The sequence below is a fragment of the Perca fluviatilis genome, chromosome 11 (genome assembly GCF_010015445.1).
Source record: "Perca fluviatilis chromosome 11, GENO_Pfluv_1.0, whole genome shotgun sequence".
NCBI classification, from domain to species: domain Eukaryota; kingdom Metazoa; phylum Chordata; class Actinopteri; order Perciformes; family Percidae; genus Perca; species Perca fluviatilis.
Genome location: NC_053122.1, coordinates 30,331,480 through 30,353,686, shown reverse-complemented (window position 1 = coordinate 30,353,686; position 22,207 = coordinate 30,331,480). Strand labels below are relative to the sequence as shown.

The 22,207-nt window shown below is 40.5% G+C and overlaps 1 protein-coding gene across 2 annotated transcripts in view; it reads left to right on the top strand.

Moving 5' to 3' along the window:
- LOC120568974 (potassium voltage-gated channel subfamily H member 6-like) overlaps positions 1-22,207 on the top strand; it is a 118,701-nt gene that overhangs the window by 84,966 nt on the left and 11,528 nt on the right. For both annotated transcript variants that reach the window (XM_039816749.1, XM_039816748.1), the window contains exons 19-21: positions 9,099-9,195; positions 14,055-14,167; positions 16,074-16,251. In XM_039816749.1, coding sequence (XP_039672683.1) covers positions 9,099-9,195; positions 14,055-14,167; positions 16,074-16,251 — 388 coding nt within the window. The remainder of the gene's footprint in view (positions 1-9,098; positions 9,196-14,054; positions 14,168-16,073; positions 16,252-22,207) is intronic.

Below are 22,207 nucleotides of genomic sequence, written 5' to 3'. Positions count from 1 at the left end.
CCAAATGAATTCCATGACTGACCAGTGAAAATGTAATACCAAGAAAATCATCATACTTATGATCTAATCTTAGGTTGGAGGCAGAAAAAATCATTTTGGTTGGTTGTACGCATTATTTATTTATCGCCATTTCTTATTACATGCAAAAAAAGATATTACGAGAAATAATGTACCCGGGTGTAAATTATAACCTAGCAAGACGTAGTTGAGCTAACGTCAACCTTAACTAGCTAGCGTTAGCTAACTGAGAAACGAGACACAAATTATAATGTAACGTTAGGCCTAGAGAAAACAATTGCACTGAGAAATGTCTCACAAGGGTCAATGAATTATCACTCATCAGGCTAAATTAAATAAATTCATGTTTAAATATATGTACTATTTACACGTGGATGGAGGATGGGAAACGATGCAACTGTAGTCAATTTGTGTCAGATGTCTGCGTCATGTCCCCACTTCCCATTTCTATAAGAGCAGCCGTGCAATGCATTCTGCTAGCGTCGAGTCGCCTGCTCATCTTCATGTACTTGAATCAGTTGAATCCAACCAACGTTATGCAAAGGAGTAGCGGTCGCTCGGCTCACCCCCTCTCAAAATCTGTCATCTTTTAAACTAACCTTTGTTGATAAAAAAAAACAGACAGATTCAGAAACTGTATGGCCTATTTCTCGCTTAAAATGCTTTCAGAAACAAGTTTCAGTGAACGATTTTTGTAAAATACGAAATCGTATTCCAAACGAGCTGTCATTATGGTCGGTTTTGAAATTCGGGAGCAGCCAGACACACGTGACGCGTTTGTACAATCAGCTGCCGGTCAAGGGCGTGGAACATGCTTAATAGCTGACAGTACACGTGGTCTTTGTTTTGATGAATCCACTTCTCATTGCATTGATCTGTGTGTGTGTATATATATGTGTGTGTGTGTGTGTGTGTGTGTGTGTGTGTGTGTGTGTGTGTATATATATATATATATAAAATTCATCAGAATTTTTTTTAATCAAGTTTTACAGACCAGAATGAATCATTTAAAAAAACTGCTAATCAAACACATGTCCAAGTTTATTTTTTGAGTGTAAGTTGCATGTTTGAAGAGTTAATTGTTTGTTTTTTCATATTCACCTTTCTTTGTACCTTTGTCCACCCTGTCCAGAAAGTTTTACTATTAATCGTACGGGTGTTGACAAATATTTGAGAGTAAATATAACTTAAAACTTTCTTCTTTAAGGAAGAAGCCTTTAATAGTATATTTTCAAGCGGATTCATGCTCGAGCCACTCATATGTTGGTATAGAATGGATATAGCTCCTAAGATGTAAATAACGAAAAAATTGTGTTTGAGGGCGCTCAAATTCAGTTCTTGAGTTGAGAGAGATTTTAGAATCCCATCTGAGAAAAGATCTTGTATTTGAAAGATACAGCATCATTCAATGTTTTAAAACCACATCTAAACAAGACAATTCAAAATCAGGATTGCAAACAATAGGCACCAGAACAGAGAGTTGATTTTTAATCCCAAAGTGTCTACGTATTCCATGTTGATTAAATGTTTTAAGAGTATTTCTAACAATAAAATTATCTTTCATTCCCTGTAGTGAGATTGCATTATTTATAAAGGGCAAATCTGACAAAACCGGTTCACATCCAATATTTTCAAAATCCAGAAATGTGGAATTAGCATTATTTAACCATTCAGTAATATATCTTATTTGTGAGGCCCAGTGATAATACATTATATTTGGCAGTGCTAACCCCCCTTTGTCCCTTGGTAACTACAGTTTCTCCAATTTAAATCTTGGGCGCTTGCCCTTCCATATAAATTTACTTATCAAACTATGTAGTGATTTAAAAAACTTAACTGGAACATTATTGGGTAGCATCTGCAATGTATATAATAGCCTGGGTAAGACATTCATCTTAATGATGGCAACTCTGCCAAGTAATGATATTAACAAAGGGCTCCATCTTTGAAGATTTTTTAGAATTTCGTTCACCACTGGGTCTAAATTCATTTTTACCATATCATCGAAAATACAACAGATATTAATTCCCAAGTATCTAAACCCATTAGGAGACAACTGAAAAGGAATGTAACCCGATAGCTCAGAACAAGTCAAGTTCCCTAGCAGTAAAGCTAATGATTTTCCATAGTTGACTTTATAGCCAGAGAACACCCCAAACTCATTTATTATCTGGACAACAACTGAGACGGAGGAAATAGGATTGTTCAAAAATAAAAGAACATCATCTGCATACAGTGAAATCTTGTGTATTTGTTTTTTAGTTTGAATACCGGCAACTGAGGAGCTAGATCTAATCATCTCCGCCAAAGGTTCCATTGCTAATGAAAATAATAAAGGAGATAAAGGGCATCCTTGTTTGGTACCTTTACTTATAAAGAAAGGAGAAGACATTACCCCCATAACAGAAATTGATGCTTGTGGTGCAGAATATAACAACTTTACCCATTCAACAAACCCATCTCCGAAAGCATACTCCTTTTTAAAGTTTTAAACAAATAATCCCACTCTATATGATCAAATGATACCACTAATGCATTAAGTTTCTGAATTTTAAAATACTGTAAGATACCTAATAATCTCCTAATGTTTGAATATGATTGCCTGTTTTGGACAAAGCCAGTCTCACAATGAAACTTTTTCACAGCAGACATTTTGACTTGTCATAGTAGGAAAAGCACAGCTGAAATTGATAACCTTAACGATGGCTCAATTCCATCAAGTGTCCCAGTAAGCTATTTCAGTGAGTTAGCGTGCACAATACCAGGGCCTCTCCTAAGTCATCATTAATGGTTTTGAATACACCTGTGCTTTTCCTATTATGACATGTCTGCCGTGAAAAAGGTCTATTTTTGGTATAATACAATTAATCCTAGTAGCCTAATCACCTCCTCAACTTCCATACAAGACATATCCAGATCACACTTAATCCTATCATCATCAGATACCTTAGGAAGTTTTATACATTGAAAAAAATAATTAATTTTATCATCCACTGTTTTTGATGTATACAAAGATGAAAAAAATTCATTAAATACATTACAAATTCCAATGTTTGTATAATGCAGCTTCCCATGTTTATTCTTAATTTTATTAATAGATTTGTTTGAAGATTTGTTACTTATAAGATTAGCTAAGTACCCCCCTGATCTATTAGCATATTTGTATATCTTGTGTTGTCTAAATAAACCCTTTTTTGCATTCTGAGATAGGATTGTGTTTGGGGCAGTTCTAGTTCTTATAACTTTTGTGTTTATGCTAAGATTCAGCTTTTTGTAATTCCAGCTCAAGACATTTCTGTTCTTTCAACATTTTTTTCTTTTTTGCTGAACAATATAATATAATAATTCCCTTTAAATAAGCCTTAGTTGTTTCCCATACGTCTGAGGGATTTGTGTATTCATTATCCTTCTCCTGGATAAACATTTTTAATTCTTTTTGAGCCATGGAAGAAAAATCTGAGTCGGATAATATAGATCTATTAAATTTCCAGCTGTGTCTGTTTAACTTATTATATGAAATGCACATACCCAGAAAAACTGGAGCATGGTCTGATATATGAATAGATCCAATATTACATTTATCAATTTGTTCTATAGAAGATTGTGGAACAAGAAAAGTCAATTCTAGAATAAGACTTGTGAGGATTACAATAAAATGTATTGTAATCTTTATTATCTGGGTTCAGCAAACGCCAAGCATCTATCAAACCAACTTCATCTAACATTTGACGGATAGCTTTTTGTCTATGAGTTGGAATGTTGATAGATTGGTAGGATGCTTATATAATTTCCCATCTAACACACAATTCCATTCACCACCAACAATAACATTAGGGGCACTATATTGTACAAGAAATAAAGTTAATTTTGTAAATAGATTCCAATGGATATCTGGTGCAGCATAAACATTTAAAATGCTTATCATTTCACCATATAAAAAGCCGTATAGAAACACAAAGCAACCATCTGGATCAGATTGACAATGCTCGACTTTTAGTGCAAGGTCCTTATTAATTAAAATAGTAACTCCCCTACTTTTGCTGTTATGAGGCAGAAAATACTTGCCCAACCCAATTTCTCCTCTTGTTCTTTAATTTTGAGTGTTCAGCCTTTGTTAGATGTCTCCTGTAACAGTCCAATAGATACTTTCTCTTTTTTCAAGTAAGACAAGATTTTATTCCTCTTTATGGGATGTTTGCACCCTTTGATGTTCCAGGATAAGGTTAAAATGGAATAATTGAATGACATGAGGGATTACATTTTATATATTTTACTGATGCTTATATTCAACCACACTATATAAAATAATTTACAAGGCACTGCTCTGTTGATAACATACATAAATAAACCTAACTCATTTATAACATAGAAAAAACAAAAACAAAATTAAAGCTGCAAGCAGCGAGGACGGGCCCTCGCTTCTTGCCCCGGGGGGTACTGGCAAATGCAACATCATATGTAGACCACACATTCTAAGTTTCATGTAAATCAGAATAACTTTTGCTAAGATAGAACCGTTCATGTTTCGACACCCACCTACAGGAAGTTGTTCCTCCATAACTTGCGCATTGTGTTAGCTATCAAAATTCTTTTGATAACTTTTAGTCGCGAGGGTCCATCGAGTGTATATATACAAGTTTTCGTGCAGATTGGACTCACGGCCAAGGAGGAGTTAGACAAAGTAGGTTTCCCATATATCGCAATGTGAATAATTAATAAAAGAAATTCTAACAGCGCCATCTAATGGCCGATTCACTCTAAATTTGGCATGGATGGTCAAGCCCCTATGCGGAACAACTTTGTCATGCTTGGTGGCAATCGGAATAAGTCTTGGTAAGATATGCAACTTCCTGTTTCGACAGCCCCCTACAGGAAGTTGGTCCTCTGTAACTTGCGCATTGTGTTAGCTATCAAAATTCTTTTGATATGTTTTTGTCATGAGGGTCCACCGAGTCTACGTGCACATTTTTGTGCAGATGAGACTCACGCTCTTGGAGGAGTTAAAAAAGGAGGTTTTGCTCAAAGCGAATTTGCTAATTAATTACAGAAATTAAAACCGCGCCATCTAAAGGCCAATTGACGCCATATTTGGCACACAGCCTCATTGGCACAGGAGGAACAACAGTTTTAAGTTTTGTGTCCATCGGAATAGCCATTGGCAAGATACAGCCATTCCTGTTTCCACACCCACCTACAGGAAGTTGGTTCTCCATAACTTGCGCATTGTTTTAGCTATCACAATTCTTTTGATAACTCTTTGTCACGAGGGTCCTCCGAGTCTGTATGAAAGTTTTTGTGCCGATTGGACTCACGCCTCAGGAGTAGTTAGACAGAGTAGGGGGCACGTTAGGGGGCGCTATGGAGCCCCCTAACGCAACATAATTCAAGCAAGAACTAATATTTTCCAAAATACAAATAAAAAGAAGAGGAAAACCAAACAAACTGATTACTTTATCAATGGTTCGCACGAGGGTCTAATACTACACACCAATAGAACCCTGTCATATTGTAGGTGAAGCAGGTTCACTGACCTGTATTCTATTTACATAGATCTCTGCCTCTTCTGGTGAATAAAACCTCGATTGAATACCATCATGTTCAATAGATAATATTGCTGGGAAGATCACAGCATACCGTATTCTTAGTTTCTGGAGTTTCTGTTTCACCAGCAGGAAAGCCCTGCGTTTGGATTGCACTGCTTCGCTGAAGTCGGGGAAGAGGTGAACTCTGTTATCTTTGAACCGGAGCTCTCTTTTCTCACGTGCCAGCCAAAGGATCTTCATCTTATCCTGGTAGTTAAGGAATTTCACAATGATGGGCCGAGGTCGCTTCGATGTGGCGGTCCTGTTCAGTTCAATTCAATTTTATTTATAGTATCAAATCATAACACGAGTTATCTCGAGACACTCTATAATTTACAAAGCCCCAACAATTACAGTAATTCCCTCAAGAGCAAGCAATGTGACGGTGGCGAGGAAAAACTCCCTCTTGGGAAGAAACCTCGGACAGACCCAGGCTTTTGGTAGGCGGTGTCTGACGGTGCCAGTTGGGGCTGTGATGAACAGTGGCAATAATAGTCACATTAATAATGGAACAGTGACTTCAAATGGTAGTCGTAGTAGTTCATGTAATATCAGTAGCGTGGACCAGCAGAGCATGGATGAACGTAGCAGGAAGCAGCAGTGTTCAGCATGACGCAGCATGGCTTAGCAGGGAGTGCAGCAGGACCACCGTGACAGCTGCAACCAGGATCTTGGTGCCAACGTTCTCCAAGGAAATACGCTGGGTGAAAAAACATAAGGACTCGGGGGAGTAAACTCCCCAGAAGCTAGGATTAATAACAAGCATTTCTGGGATGGGATACACACAAATGGTAATAGAAAGGGAGAGGAGAGAGCAGCTCAGTGTGTCAAAGGAAGGAATTCCCCCGGCAGTCTAGAACTATAACTGCGTAACTAAGAGAGACGGGTCAAAGGAGAGGTAGCCTGTTCGGGCTTGGAACTCTCCCCTGCCGGATCGGGCTGTGCTGGCCTGCCTCCCTCTACTTTTGTTATATTATTAATCTGATGACTATGAAGAGAAGCAGGTGGGCCTGGTTAGGCGGACGCTGCAACTCCTCACTCCCCAACTATAAGCTTTATCAAATAGGAGAGTTTTAAGTTCATTCTTGAATGCGGTGACAGTTTCTGCCCCCCGAACCCAGATTGGGAGCTGGTTCCATACGAGAGGAGCCTGATAACTGAAGGCTCTGGCTCCCATTCTGCTTTTAGAGACTCTAGGTACCACAAGTAACTCTGCATTCTGGGAGCGCAGTGCTCTAGTGGGACAATAAGGTATTAGGAGCTCTTCTAGATATGATGGTGCTTGACCATTAGAGCTTTGTAGGTCAGGAGAAGGATTTTAAATTCAATCCTGGATTTTACTGGAAGCCAATGCAGAGAAGCTAATGCAGGAGAAATATGATCTTTTCTTAGTTCTTGTGAGAACACGTGCTGCAGCATTCTGGATCAGCTGGAGAGTCTTAAGGGACTTATTTGAGCAACCTGACAGTAGGGAATTACAATAGTCCAGTCTGGAAGTAACAATTGCATGGACTAGTTTTTCAGCATCGTTTTGAGACAGGATATTCCTAATTTTGGCAATGATACGAAGATGAAAAAAGGCTGTTCTTGAAGTTTGTTTTAGATGGGCGTTAAAGGATATATCCTGATCAAAAATAACTCCTAGATTTCTGACAGTAGTGCTGGAGGCCAGGGCAATATCATCCAGAGTAGCTATGTCTTTAGATAATGAGGTTCGGAGGTGTTTAGGGCCCAGCACAATAACTTTAACATCAAAAAATTATAGGTCATCCAGGATTTTATATCTTTAATGCACGCTTGAAGTTTAGCTAGCTGTCTGGTTTGATTGACAAGTATAATTGGGTGTCATCCGCATAACGGTGAAAGTTAATGGAGTGTTTCCTAATAATATTACCAAGAGGAAGCACATATAAGAATAGAATTGGTCCAAGCACTGAGCCTTGAGGAACGCCATGGCTAACTTTAGCGTACTTGGAGGATTTATCGTTAACATTAACAGATTGAGATCGATCAGAGAAATAGGACTTAAACTAGCTTAGAGTGATTCCTTTAATGCCAACTAAGTTTCAATCTCTGTAACAGGATTGTATGGTCAATAGTGTCAAATGCAGCACTAAGATCTAGTAAAACAAGAATGGAGACAAGTCCTTTGTCTGCAGCAGTTAGAAGGTCGTTAGTAATTTTCACCAGTGCAGTCTCTGTGCTATGATGCTTTCTAAATCCTGATTGAAAGTCATCAAATAAACTGCTATTTAGAAAATCACATAACTGATTAGCAACTACCTTCTCAAGGATCTTGGATAGAAAGGGAAGGTTAGATATAGGTCTATAGTTTGCTAAGACCTCAGGATCGAGGGTGTTTTTTTTCAGAAGAGGTTTTATCACGGCTATTTTAAATGACTGCGGTAGACAGGTAGATGGCTTAGCTGAGGATATCTTTAACATTAATTGTTGAAGGTCTATAGAATAAAAGCAGTCTAAGTATATGTCGGGACTAGTCGTTCTTTCTAGCGGTCCTGCGTTTAAAGGTGAACCATTAGAAGTTGAGCCCACTGAGCCGATGGCTCGTCTCCATGCAGGGTGGCTCTGTGAAGTTTTCCTTCCCGAGTAGATCAGGAATCCGGCATCGCAGGAAAGTTATCATTCGTTCCTTCGGATCCCTCCGGAATGCTTTTATTTTCCATGTAGTCCACCTTTGATTGTAGCAAGGCCGTGTTTTTCTCCAGTACATGAATGCGTTTAAGCGCATCTGCTACGTCATCTTCGGCTTTACTCACTCTTTGTTGCATTTCTATATTTTTCTCTGTCAAGCTGATTTACTTTCTTGTCTAGTGCTTGGATATTTGAAAGAACCTCCTGTTTGTGGTCTTCGATTGCACGGAGTATAGCTTCCATTGTGTTTTCACCTGCCATTGTTCCACTTGCGGTCAAACTTTTCGCGCAGAGTACCAAAAACACACTCCTGCATCTTCCAAAAGATAATGTTCAGCCCAGTTTATAAACTGTTGATTCGCACAATAGGTATCCTTTTCAATGAATCATTCCAATGTAAATTAAGTTCAATATAACTTTGACTGACAGGCCCTAGTGCAGAGCTCACTCATGCACGCCCTTCCACTCCACCATCACCTTCTAGTGTTCTTATTCTAATCATTATTACTACACAGCCAGTTGGCACATTCTGTAGAGTATGCCACCCCCACATTACACTGAACATATTGAAGTTATGCAACAAATAAATCTTTTGAATCTTAATCAGATTTTAACATGCATTAAATTGGTTCAAGGGTGCATAATGATTTGGGTTATAACTCACTCAAAGTTTAGAACTTGGATTTGAGCTGGGACTTAATAGCAAAGATTTGAGATTTACTTTGACCCTGTGATGTTAAATCAGTTTTGTGCTGCTTGCACCACTATTTGTTTTTATTCTTAGTCAGCTTCTGAACTTTGTTAATTTCTTCAGGTTGCAAACTCACAGTGACTGTTTTTCTGTAGCTGCAGGTGACACCATGTCAGCGGGGAGACAGAGTGCTGCCTACACATGTGGAAATAGACAGCAGCAGCGTGCCGGAGACGATCATCAACGTACACTGTAAGACTTTCCCTCCCATAAAACATTCATTCATTAAAAGGTTAACTACAGTTTTTTGTTTTTTTTAAACCTGGACCCTATTTTCCCATGTTTCTGATGAAATTGCTTTCGCTAAACCCACCAGACTCCACATAAATAAACATTCATTTTAGCATAGTAAAATACACCTCCTTCAAAGTCGAAAGAAACAAAATAAAACTGTGAAGCCATTTTGGGTCGTCTTTCCACTTTTCCAACCATCACAACTCTAGTTTTGGTTGAAATAAACAAATAGTAATACCGATTTACATGTGAAAATATGTAAAAAAGTATTGCTTTTTAAAAATTGAGTCTGGTGGGTTTTGCGCTAGCGACTTCAGAGCTGTTTCTGGTTAAACAGGTCTCAAAGAGGTTTTAAAGGTCTATCTCTGAAGGGATCCTTATCCCTTAACGTTGTCAGACACTTGGAATATTAATCTGAGCCTGTCCGTGGAAAAATAGCACTTTTGTGAAGGTAAGCTGGATAATTGCCCTATTAACTTACATTGAAGCTCGTTTTGCCACTGCCGAGATCTCGCTTAATACTGGACCAATGTGAAAAATTGTTGTTCTTATCAGTCACTTAGACACAACATCAATCAATCAAAATGTATTTATACAGCACTTTACAAAAACCAGCAGGTATCCAAAGTGCTTAACATCAGAAACACATGTCATACAATAGAAAGAATGAACATAGAAAACAGTAAAATCAGAAAAGGTTACACAGAAACAAAAGAATGAAATTGTCACACCACTGCTACGTATTAAAGGCCAGACGGAACAGATACGTTTTGAGTTTGGACCTAAAAAGAGCTACATAGTGCTAGTGCGAATATCAGGGAGTAACTTGTTCCAGAGTCTCGGGGCAGCAACTGCAAAAGCCTGATCACCCCTACGTTTAAACCTTGACCTAGGCACTTCTAAAACTTGCTGATTTGAAGAACGCAATGACCGGTTGTGCTCACGCAAAGTTAAAATTTCAGACAAATACTCCGGGGCCAGACCATTTAAGGCCTTAAAAGCAAACAACAAAATCTTAAAATCTATTCTAAAATGCACAGGGAGCCAATGTAGAGTGTGGAGAACGGGAGTAATATGTGCACGTCTAGATGTATTTGTTAAAAAGTGAGCAACAGCATTTTGTACAAGTTGAAGACGTGAGATGGAGGTTTGATTCAGACCAATATAAAGAGCATTACAGTAATCCAATCTTGAACTGATAAGAGCATGGATCGCCTTTTCTAGATCATGCCTGTTCATGACTATCATTTTCACTTTCTTCCTCGCTTGTTCTTCATACTCCAAGAGACGAAGCTGGAAAAAGCTCATTCTAACATTACTGATCTGCTTGTCAAATTTCATGCTGCAATCAAAAGTAACCCCCAAGTTTTTGACAGATGACCTAGTGTAGGATGCCAGAGCTCCCAGATTCAAAGCTGGACCATCTTGCGTGGCTGAAGAACTGAAAATAATACTCCGTTTTATCTTCATTCAATTTAAGAAAGTTTTCTGAAAGCCACAACTTAATATCAGCGATACAACTAAGCAGGGAATTTAGTGCAACACTGTCATTAGCTTTCATAGGCAAATAGATTTGCAAATCATCTGCGTAACAATGAAATGACAGGTTATGCTTTCCTATAATAGCCCCTAAAGGGAACATGTATAAAGAAAACAGAATGGGACCAAGAATTGAGCCCTGGGGTACCCCACAAGAGAGAGGAGCAGCTGATGAGGAGAGGTCACCAATCATGACAGAAAAGCTCCTATTTGCCAAATAGGAGCTAAACCATTTAAGAGCCGAGCCTCTGATGCCTACACAATGTTCAAGGCGAGAGAGGAGGACTGCATGGTCCACTGTGTCAAAAGCTGCTGTGAGCACTAAAACGGTAGGATTCCCGGCATCTACTGACAAGGCAATATCATTATGTACTCTCAACAGTGCAGACTCAGTACTGTGGTGATCGAAAACCAGATTGAAATTTTTCAAACACAGTTCTGCTGTAAAAAGGCTTGTAACTGTATAAAAACAACTTTTTCCAAAACCTTTGACAGAAAAGGCAGATGAGAGACTGGTATAAAATTGGACAACACTGTGGGGTCAAGATTAGGCTTCTTAAGTAGGGGCCTGACCACAGCATGTTTAAGGCAGCTGGGACAGAGCCTAAACTAAGACAAGAATTTAAAAAAAAGACTCAACACAATGGTGCTATTAAAAACCCCCTTCACCATTCTGGCGGGAACAATGTCTAAGGGACAGTTGGTAGTTTTCATGTGTTGTACCACCTCACTAAGTAACGTCAGAGAAACTGGCTTAAATTCCCAAGTAGCAGCAATTTAAAATTACCACTGGCTTTTTTTCTGACAGATGCTATTTTGTCAATAAAATAACAGAAATTTCTCACATGTCATGATTGAAATATCTGTCAGAGCAGAGGTGCGTGGATTCACAACAGTTTATTACACTAAATAACACTCTGGGTTCATGGCAACTGCCGGCTATGACAGAGGAGAGATGCTGCATCTTTGCCACCTTCACAGCCTTCTGGTATGTGGCTAGACTGTCCCTTAATAAACCCAGTGATACATGTAAATTGTCCTTCTTCCATCTTCGTTCAGCTTGTCTGCAATGTTGCCTAAGGGCCCTTGTGGTGTCATTTAGCCAAGGGTCTGCCTTAGGTTTAATAGATTTAATCCGATGAGGGGCAACAGAGTCTAGGATTTCAGTGCATGTGGAACGGTACACAGAGAGAATGTTATCTGGGGAGGAGGGAGATACCAGACCATTCTTTACATAAAACTGTGAGCCCACAAACGCAGAAGCAAACTCTCCAGCTGAAGGAGGTGATGCAGCGGCGCCTAAAAGCTGACACAACATAGGAAAATACTTCTGCCATTACAATTTGCATGTCCCCCATCTCTCCCCTTTAATGACTATCCACTGTCACTATAATAGGGGGAAAGGGCCCAAAAAATATTAAAAATAAAAAAAGCAAATTAATCAGTTTGTAACCTTTTTTGCAGTTTGGCTTTGAGCTCAGCCTCTATCAATGCAGGCGCCTCCTCTTTTTAAGGACCGTCTTTATTTTCTCTGCTAGGAATTCTTTAAGACTTGCTGCTCCTCTGGGTGCCCACGTAGGCAACCATAACTTGAGCTCCAATCCATGCTGTTCGATGGCAGCCGACTTCGCCATTACGTTCTTGGTGTCTAAAAATTAATAAGTGTTTAAATGACTTGTTGATGGCAAATAATGCTGTCTCAGGCCATCATGTATTTAAAGTAGGCATACCTGTGATTACGAGCTCTTCCATTTTCCACAGGAAAAAGGAATTCTGCAGCGCCGATAACCTCTCCTGTCCAGAGTGCCTTAAAATAAAATTTAAAAAAAAGCTCCATCAGGGCAGCAATGTCAGGAGGGAGCTCTGCAAGAGATAGAGCTGGTTGTTGTGGGACAGCGATAGGTGGAGGTGGCTGTGATGCGTCTTCTGAAGGATGTGGGGACGGGGGGGTCAGGACAAATGGGGCTCCTGGGGAGCATTTCCTCTGACGGTGCCCGCCACGGTCAGGCACCTCTCCAGTTCTTGCCATTTCAACTGCATGTGCCAGTCTATGTGGTCAAAAAGGTCTTCAGCCATCGCCGTTCAGACTGGAGCTGTCGGAGAAGTTGTCTCCTGGGCCTTCAACTAGCTTTGTGTCATCTGTTCCTTTGCCAGACAAGACAACAAGCACACCTGTGTCAATAAACAACGCCTTGATAAAACGGGGGGGGGGCAACATGCAGCAGAGGGCCGCCGCTGACGCACCGTGCCCCAAATTACAATAGTTTTACCTTGAAATAATGGTTTGGAAAATGACAGTGTTGGGCGAGTTTTAGATTTACAGTTGCTGTCATTTAGTAAGTTGTCACAATGGGGCTTGAACCCAAATGCAGTGAGCGGGCAAAGTGAATAGAGCTTGATAATTTATTAAACAAAAACAAAGTACAAACAAACAAAAGTGTCCTGGAAGGAGCAGGCAAAACTACAACAAAAGTAATTCGGGCAGGAAACAAAACAGGGAAAACAAGACAAATAATATAAAGTCACAACAGCATAGAACATGACAGACCTTGAACCCTCCGGCCAGCAACAGAAACGAAATGCTCCCACACAAGACAAAGACTAAATACACAGGTTAACAAGGACTAACAAGAAACAGGTGACACAAATCAGGGCGGGGCAGAACAATCAAACAGGCGGGAAAACACAAGAGAAGACTAGGGAGGACCACAGACTACAAAATAAAACAGGAAACACAAACAGAAACAATCGTGACATTAAGTAATTAGTTGTATTGCAATATGACTGTCTCTGAATTACACTACACTGTCAATTACACTTTTTGAATTGCATGTAAAGCATTTCACTACCCCTGCAAATCACAACAACGATTACACAATCAATGATTGCTAGAAAGAAAGTTCCTGAGTCAATGTAAATGAGCCGGTATTTATTACGTTTTTAAAAAAACACCTTCAAGACACCGACACGACACCCCCCCCCCCCAGACCCTCAAGTCCCTCTTGCACTTCGAAGCCCACCAGGGTACAATGTCATTTTTCTACCTCCTCCCTGAAAACATCAGCCATCGCATTGTGCTGCGCTTCCAGCGCGTTCAGACTGGAGCTGTCGGAGAGGTTGTCTCCTGCGCCTTCGACTAGCTCTGTCTCATCTCTGTTCCTTTGCCAGACAAGACCACAAGCACACGTGTGTCAATAAAAATCGCCTTGATGAAACAGTAATGCTGTACAATTAATTGTCTCAGAAACCCAAGGTTCTTGTGTGTCTGTGTTCTCCAGTGATGATGAAGAAGAGGATTCAGAGGGGACCTCCATGATTGATGCTAGTGCCACAAACAATGCAACATGCCCCGACACAGATAGGAGAGAGAAGACCTGGAAGCCTTTCACAGGCAAGTGCAAAGATGCATTCAAGGCACAGATACATGAAACAGCCAAAATGCAGTGTATAGTGGTAACAGCTGTATGGAAGTAAATCCGTTTCATCGGATTTTGAAATTAAAAAGCCATTGAATTTCTAGCACTGAATATTTATTTATTTATTAAAATGATGTACCTGAATATTTTGCCTCTGAATTTTACACCTTTATCTTTCTCATTCATAAATTCAGAATCAAAAATTCAACGTAAAAAAATTAAATATACCAAATTCAGATGCAAAATACAACGTATAAAATCCAACTAATATATTTTCAACTTGCTCAAATTCAGCTGCAAAATGTAATGTTTAAAATTCAGTGTTAACATCCGGAAACCCAAGGAAAAGCAATCAATTCTAGAATCTAGATCGGGAGTGTATAATAGTAGCTGCAGCCAACAACTGGAAACTTTTTCCAATTTTCGTCTGCTATTTCACCACTAAATTCACTTTAGGCTTTTTTATGCGAGAAAATCAACTGTGCAGAGTTCGAATATGGGCAGTTTTGCACATTTGCTCCAACTTGAGAAGCTCCATTCTGACGTGACAGCCAGTTGGTGGCAGCCGAAATCGCTCGCTCGCTGGCCGGCCAGGAATGCTCACAGACCCCGCTGTCAGCTGGAAGTCTCTCAATAGACTCATGGACAAGTTTATTTCCTCAGTCATTTGTTTAAATAAGAAAAAACAATTATCCATTATAAGATAAACGGCAACCTGTGGTTATCTGCTCTGAGTTGTAAAGCTCCACAAGCGATTGCGGGCCTAACGTTTACGAGCTTGCTGGGCAGCCAGAGCAAGAGTCAAGCATAGGAGAGCAGCATCTGAAAGGGCACGTCTTAACATAGCCTACTGTATGTGTAAATAATAAATACTGGCATATGTTATTTATACTTAAGGGGAGACACCAAAGTTTATCATTTTAATTCATTGGCTTAAAACAGACACAATAAATGTATTGCACCAGTTATAGGCTACCACAATGATAATTCCCATCTGTTGTCTCTGGGCATGTAGGCTGTATATAAAAATATGTTTCCACATAACACTAATGTACAACTATAGGGCAGACCAGTGTTCAGAGAGGCATTATCAGACCTGAATGACAACAGAACTTTTAAAACTAACGGTTTTGTTCATGTAAATAAAATGTAAAAGATTGAGGAAATAAACACCTCTCGTCCATGAGTCTATTGAGAGAGCTCCAGCTGACAGCGGGGTCTGTGAGTATCCCTGGCCGGCCGGCCGGCGATCCAGGCTGCCAATAGCTGGCTGTCACATCAAAATGGAGCTTCTCAAGTCCGACAACATCGGAGTAAATGTGCAATTGGCCATACATTTTCGTAAAACTGCCCATATTCGAACTCTACACAGTTGATTTCTTGCATAAAGTCTCAAAAGTGAATTTAGTGCTGAAATAGCAGACGGAACAGTAAAAGGTTTCCAGTTGTTGGCTGCAGCTACTATGGCAAACTCCCGATCTAGATTCTAGAATTGATTGCTTTTCCTTGGGTTCCCGGATGTTAACACTGAATTTTAAACATTAGATTTTGCAGCTGAATTTGGCCTGTTGAATTTGAGCAATTTGAAAATACATTAGTTGAATACATTGTATTTTGCATCTGAATTTGGCATATTGAATTGTTTTACGTTGAATTTTTGATTCTGAATTCATGAACTTAGAAAAATGAAGGTGAAAATTTGAAGGGTAAAATTCAGAGGGAAAACATTAAGGTACATAATTTCAATGCATAAATATTCAGTGCTAGAAATTCAATGGCTTTTTAATTTTAAAATCCAATGAAAGTGATTTACTTCCATACAGCTGCACCTGGCTCTGTGTGTCTCACTGTGTATCTGTGTGTTGACCGGGTCATTCTCAGGAGCGTCCAACATCTTTACGTTTTGGGGCTTAGAGAGTCCCGAGGAGGTGTCTCCCACCCAGCAGCTCTTTGACCTGCCCTCCTCCCCCCACTGTCCTCCTCCTCAACCCGTCATCTGTGGGAGGCAGAAGGTGGATTTAGAGAAGAGGCTGGAGGCACTGCAGCAGCAGATAACCAGGTGGGTCACAGGGCTCGGTCAGGGTCTTCCTCAGGAGTGGCGATAACTTAACATATGTCACATTTGAAGTCAAAAACCATGATACCAGCAACATAGCTGTAACAGCTTAAACTCTGGGTGCATGTCACGCCTACATCTAAACAGTACCTAGATATCTATATTACTTTGGGTTTGGTCCAGAATTACTAGAGAACAGCTTTAATTTCGTTTTTATTGTCATTGACAAAAGACACCAACTCGAGATATCTTTCATTTCAAAAGTTTAACTACACCCAAAATGTCACTGTCACATGAAAAATGTACTTCACTGACAGTGAAACTAAAAACTGAGATTTAAGTGAGCACAGAGAAAATTTCCCCAGCCTGCCAGTGACTCTGCACATACATCATACCATGACAAAAAGCTGTTAAAAAGCAAGGGTTCTTCATTTATCACTTTTTATTTACAGCTGCCATATGACACAGCTTATTAATCATTGCAATATTGGTATTAAACTTAATTTTTTTTTTGTGTGTCAAAATAAAATATTGACATTGCAGCATTCCCACCAGATCAATCACAGGATATTTGGATCATTTGTGTTTAATCATGTTACTCGCGGCCCCCCAAAACGTCCCCCCACCCCCCCTGAAAGAATGACAAATTATATAATTATACTATATATATATATATATAAATAAAAAATGCGCAAGATAAAGCTGTTTTCACACATACAGGCAATATGCTTCTCATTCCTCGCCTCTATTCATTTTAACTTTAGTCGCGCAACCTTGCCCCCATTTTCACCTGTTGCTGAGTAACGTATGTTAACATTCCATGGTCTCATGGCCGGGTTAGCTCAGTTGGTAAAGCAGACGCACATATATAGAGGTTTACTCCTTGATGCAGCGGCCGCGGGTTTGACTCCGACCTGCAGTCCTTTGCTGCATGTCATTCCAATTATCTCAAGACACTTTACAGATAGAGTAGGTCTAGACCACACTCTATAATTTACAAAGACCCAACAATTACAATAATTCCCCCAAGAGCAAGCATTCAGTGCGACAGTGGCGAGGAAAAACTCTCAGGAAGAAACCTCGGACAGACCCAGGCTCTCGGTAGGCGGTGCCGGTTGGGGGTGTGATGAACAGTGGTAATAACAGTCACAATAAAGATAATGGATCAGTGACTAGAAATAGTAGCTGTAATAATTCATGGCATAGCAGGGCACTGCAGGGCGTCACAGGACGTAGCGGAGCACTGCAGGACGTAGCAGGGCGTAGTAGGACGTAGCAGGGCACTGCAGAGCGTAGCAGGTGTAAAAGGGCATAGCAGGGTGCGCAGCAGGACCACGGCGACAACAATGATTTAGGGGACACCCTAATCCAAGGAAACATAAGGACTCCGGGGAATAACCTCCCCAGAGCTAAGTTAGTAACAAGCATTTCTGGGACATGGATGCACACAGATGGAAAGAGAGAGGAGAGAGGAGCTCAGTGTGTGAAAGGAAGTCCCACGGCAGTTTGAAACTATAACAGCATAATTAAGAGAGGCAGGTTAACCCCCTGGTACTGAAGGGGTCGTATACGATACTAAACGGCACCTTTTGATTCATATTCTAATCATTTAATAGCCATAAGAAATTTTTGCAGCTAAAAGCTAACGAGTTAGCCATCACAGGGGTTTTTGTATCCAACCTGGAACTTGTGCCTTTTTTCGGCGTGGTTGAGCAATAAATCCAAACTCTTACATCCAAGATATATCGACTTGATGTCCATAATTTATCATTTTCATTTCTTCCATTTCATTGTAATTTCTTCCACTAGCTATAATGCTAACATCCATTTTGGATATCACATGATGCATTGCGAGAGTTTTTTTAACCAATGGAGAGCTGCCCCATCATCCATGCGAGTGTGCGTCATTGCGCAAGAACCAGAGCGTGAAAGAGAAAAAAGACCCAGGGCATACCGTTAGTATTTTTGAGAAGACACGGAGAAACGCGGAGAAATATGGATGTACATGCAGCACTGGACTTTTTTATGCTATGCGGGATGAAGGACATTTGGGAGAAGAGAGTTTTTTGACCGATGACGAGCTGGCTTAACAGGATGGTCCAGACCCAGCTGAAGAGTAAGTGGCATTTATGTATTTACTGTAAAAGTATTACAAAAAAAAAACGAAAATACGCTACGATAAAATAGAAATGTGTACAGTAAATGTAAAAAGTAGTTCTGTGAAAGTATTTCATGTTTTTGTTTGTTACAGAGTAGTAAGAGTTGTGGATTTCAATTTGTTCCCAGCAATGTTTTCTCAGAGGTGTAGCTAGCTAGCCAGTGAGTTTACTTAGAGATACACTTTACTTGAAGTTTTGCGACATGAACAGAGGCGGAGTGGCAATCGGGAGAGTCGGGACTTCCCCCAGTGGGCCGGTAGTGTTTCGTGGCCGCGAGTGCCGGTCTGATAATAGTTAAACATTGCAAGTTCTTAGCAATGCCATCCGGCGGCCTGGTGTGCCGTGGCCGTGTCGCTGGTCAAACTGTGCAGCCTCTGCTCAAACCGTACGGCGGGCCGATAGTCTATTACATTTTTTTGATGCAGTCATGACACATGAACCATAACTTGTCATGACAAAACCGAATGTCCCTTACTAAAAGAAGTGTTATGTCATAAACGTATGACTTGTTTATAATGTTTTATGACACATTCATGACAATGTCATGTCACTCTTATGTAGAAAACTTCAAGTAAAGTGTAACCGAGATACACTACACAAAGGATGTTGTGGGTTCTTCGTTTTTTTATGTTTGTTACAGAGTAGTAAGAATTGTGGATTTCAATTTGTTCCCAGCAATGTTTTCTCAGAGGTTTAGTGAGTTTACTTAGAGATACACCACAAAAAGGATGTTGGGGGGGTTGAGCAATCTCAGCCATTGTTATCTCATGCTGTGTGAGAAATAAAATACAAAAATACTCAGTAGGATGTAATACTTTGCTTTATTTATTTGTTTTACACCCCACCCACCCAAGCAAGACAAGAAAGCTCCCATTTGTCTGATGAGGAGGGCCCTTCCACTTCTGGTGCAGCATCCCAGCCTTCCACTTCTGCTGCATCTTCCCAGCAGCTGCTAGGAATGGGTGATGGACGGAAGCAGTCAAGGTCACGAGGGAGAGGGTGGTCGAGATCCAGATCTAGCAGCTCTAGGGTTCTACAGAAACGCAGTCCTGAATCCTCTAGATCACCACAACCAACAGCCCCAACCCTGTCTTGGAACACTGAGAGACAGCCAGACATCTCTCCAGTGCCCATAAGGTTCATCCCAGCAAGAAAGCCAGGAAATCAGCTTAGCACCTCATCCATTTACACCCCACTCGACATTTTCAAACTTTTTATTAGTGACAATGTAGCAACCACTTTGTGCAATAACACCAACGCTGCAAAAAACATTGCCAGTGGCAAAAAATATTCTTGGACAAACCTCACTGTTCAAGAATTTTTCAAATATTTAGGACTCACTTTCTTTTTTGCACTGGTGAAACTTATAAATATCAGTGACTACTGAAGGAAAAATACAATTTTCAGGCAACAGTTTCCTACTCAGTGCTGGCACGTGACAGGTATCAGGTCATTTCCTGGAACATTCACATGAGTGACCCTGATGAAGATGTCCAAAACGACAGAAAGAAAGGGACATCAGCTTATGACCGGCTGTTTCGACTGAAGCCCCTTTTAGATTACATCAGAGAGTAATGGAAAGCATTTTACCATCCACAGCAGAACCTTTCAGTGGACAAGAGGATGGTGGCAACAAAGGCCCACACCGGCATGACGCAATACATAAAGGCAAAGCCAACCAAGTGGGGATTCAAACTTTTTGTACTGGCAGAAAGCAGCATTGGGTACACTTTGGACTTTGTTGTATACACAGGGAAGTCTATGTTTGCTTCTGGTATAGGACTGGCATATGACTCTGTTATGTCCCTCATAGACAAAAACACATAGGCAGTGGCTACACTGTCTATATAGACAACTTTTACACAAGTCCAAAGTTATTCAACGATCTGTACAGTATGAACTTCGGAGCATGCGGCACCTACAGGGACAACAGACGATGATGCCCCCGCACGACCACAAATGCCATTTTAAAAAAAAAAAAAAAAAAAAAAGATCCGAGGGGCACCATCAGGTGGACCCGTGACGGCCCTCTGGTTTTTGTCAAGTGGATGGACACTCGGGAAGTCTCTGTCTGCTCCACAATTCACCCGACATTCTCTGGCAACACAGTTCAGAGACGGGTAAAAACTCAGGATGGAGGCTGGAATACCAAATCCATTCCATGCCCGACCGCTGTCACAGAATACAACAGGAATATGGGAGGTGTTGATCTTTCTGACCAACTCATTCAGTACTATTGAGTTCACCACAAAACAATGAGATGGTATAGGACATTGTTTTTTTTAATTTTTTGGACATTACTGCGACCAACAGCTACTTGCTTCACAAGGACGTTTGTGCAGAGAAGCAGCAACAGCCCATGACCCAGTGTAGGGCTGGGCGATATGGACCAAAAGTCATATCCCGATATATTTTGGCTGAATATCGATATACGATATATATCCCGATATTTTTTTCCGCGAATTGAGAGCAAATGTTCAGTCAAAGCCCAAATCAAATATGACATGTCACAAGTAGTTTCATAGAAACAGTTGCAAAATCAAATAAATAATAAACCGGTTTCTTCACCTGGTTCATGATTAAATGCTCAGCTGTTCAAATAACAATAAAATGTAAACCTAAATACTGTATAACAGGAGTAACGTTTTTGAAATCAAAGCTCCATAGGCTATTTGTGATTCGTTCCAAAGGTCAATTAAGCTTTTGATATTAATATAATCTACTTTGTTCAAAATGTAATGCCTCATGCCTGTAAGCCTAGGTTATAGTCCCATTCTTCCACTTGATACTGCTTCCACTTAAGTAAACTAAAAGATGAACTATCGACTACAAAACAAAGAAACTAATTAATGTGTTAATACAAAGAATATTTATTATGATCGGTTCACAGATCTGAGTCCAAACGGAAACTTCACCCTTCTGAACTAAGAGTTTCTGCTTCAAGGTGAAGTTTAAACAGACTGAAATGTCCAGGCTCATTCCTCCACTATTTATTTCTGTATGTATTTAAGCGTTACATGTAATTTTAACGGGCACTGAGCTCCAGATCCTGCAGCCGCGAGACGGCCGCTCCCGCCGTAGCTTCTTTCAGTCCGCCTGCGCCCGGAAACTTTGTGGAACTTTCCGCCCGATATCGACATACAGTTCGTTCCTGGACTACGTGTAAGATCCTACCGATCACCACTCTGTCTTTGGCTGGTCCGATCTGGATCAGCGGGGACCGGGCCGCAGCGAGGCGAAGCTGTGTTTTTGCCCGGGAAGAGACGCTGCGGGCCGGCCACGGGGCTCTCCGCCCCCCGCGCGGAGCTCAGATTGCTGGTCGAAGGCGGCATATATAATCATAAAACACATTGTCACCTGTTAAATGTTATCCATGCTGTTTGTTCTTTTCATTTCCTCTATCGAACATAATTAAGCAGTACAAAAGTCCGGCATCTTTAGCGTTGATCTGAATGCTTCGGACCCCTGTTCCAAGATGGCGGCGGGTTTTGACGTATGTTTAGAACCTCACGGCGACATATCTATGGGAGCAAGGATCACATTTGAACTATATCGATATATGCGATATGGTCTAATTCCATATCTCATTTAAAAATATATCGATATATTTGTTTATATCGATATATCGCCCAGCCCTAACCCAGTGCGCTTTTCTGGAGGAGCTGACAGCCCAGCTCTGTTGTGTCACAGTTGATGTCCCCCTCAGCAACAGAGTGACCCTGTGCTAACGTCTGAGCAAACAGAAACCAGCAAGAGGGCCTCATATGGTAGAAGACAATGTGTGAATTGCAGGCAGACAA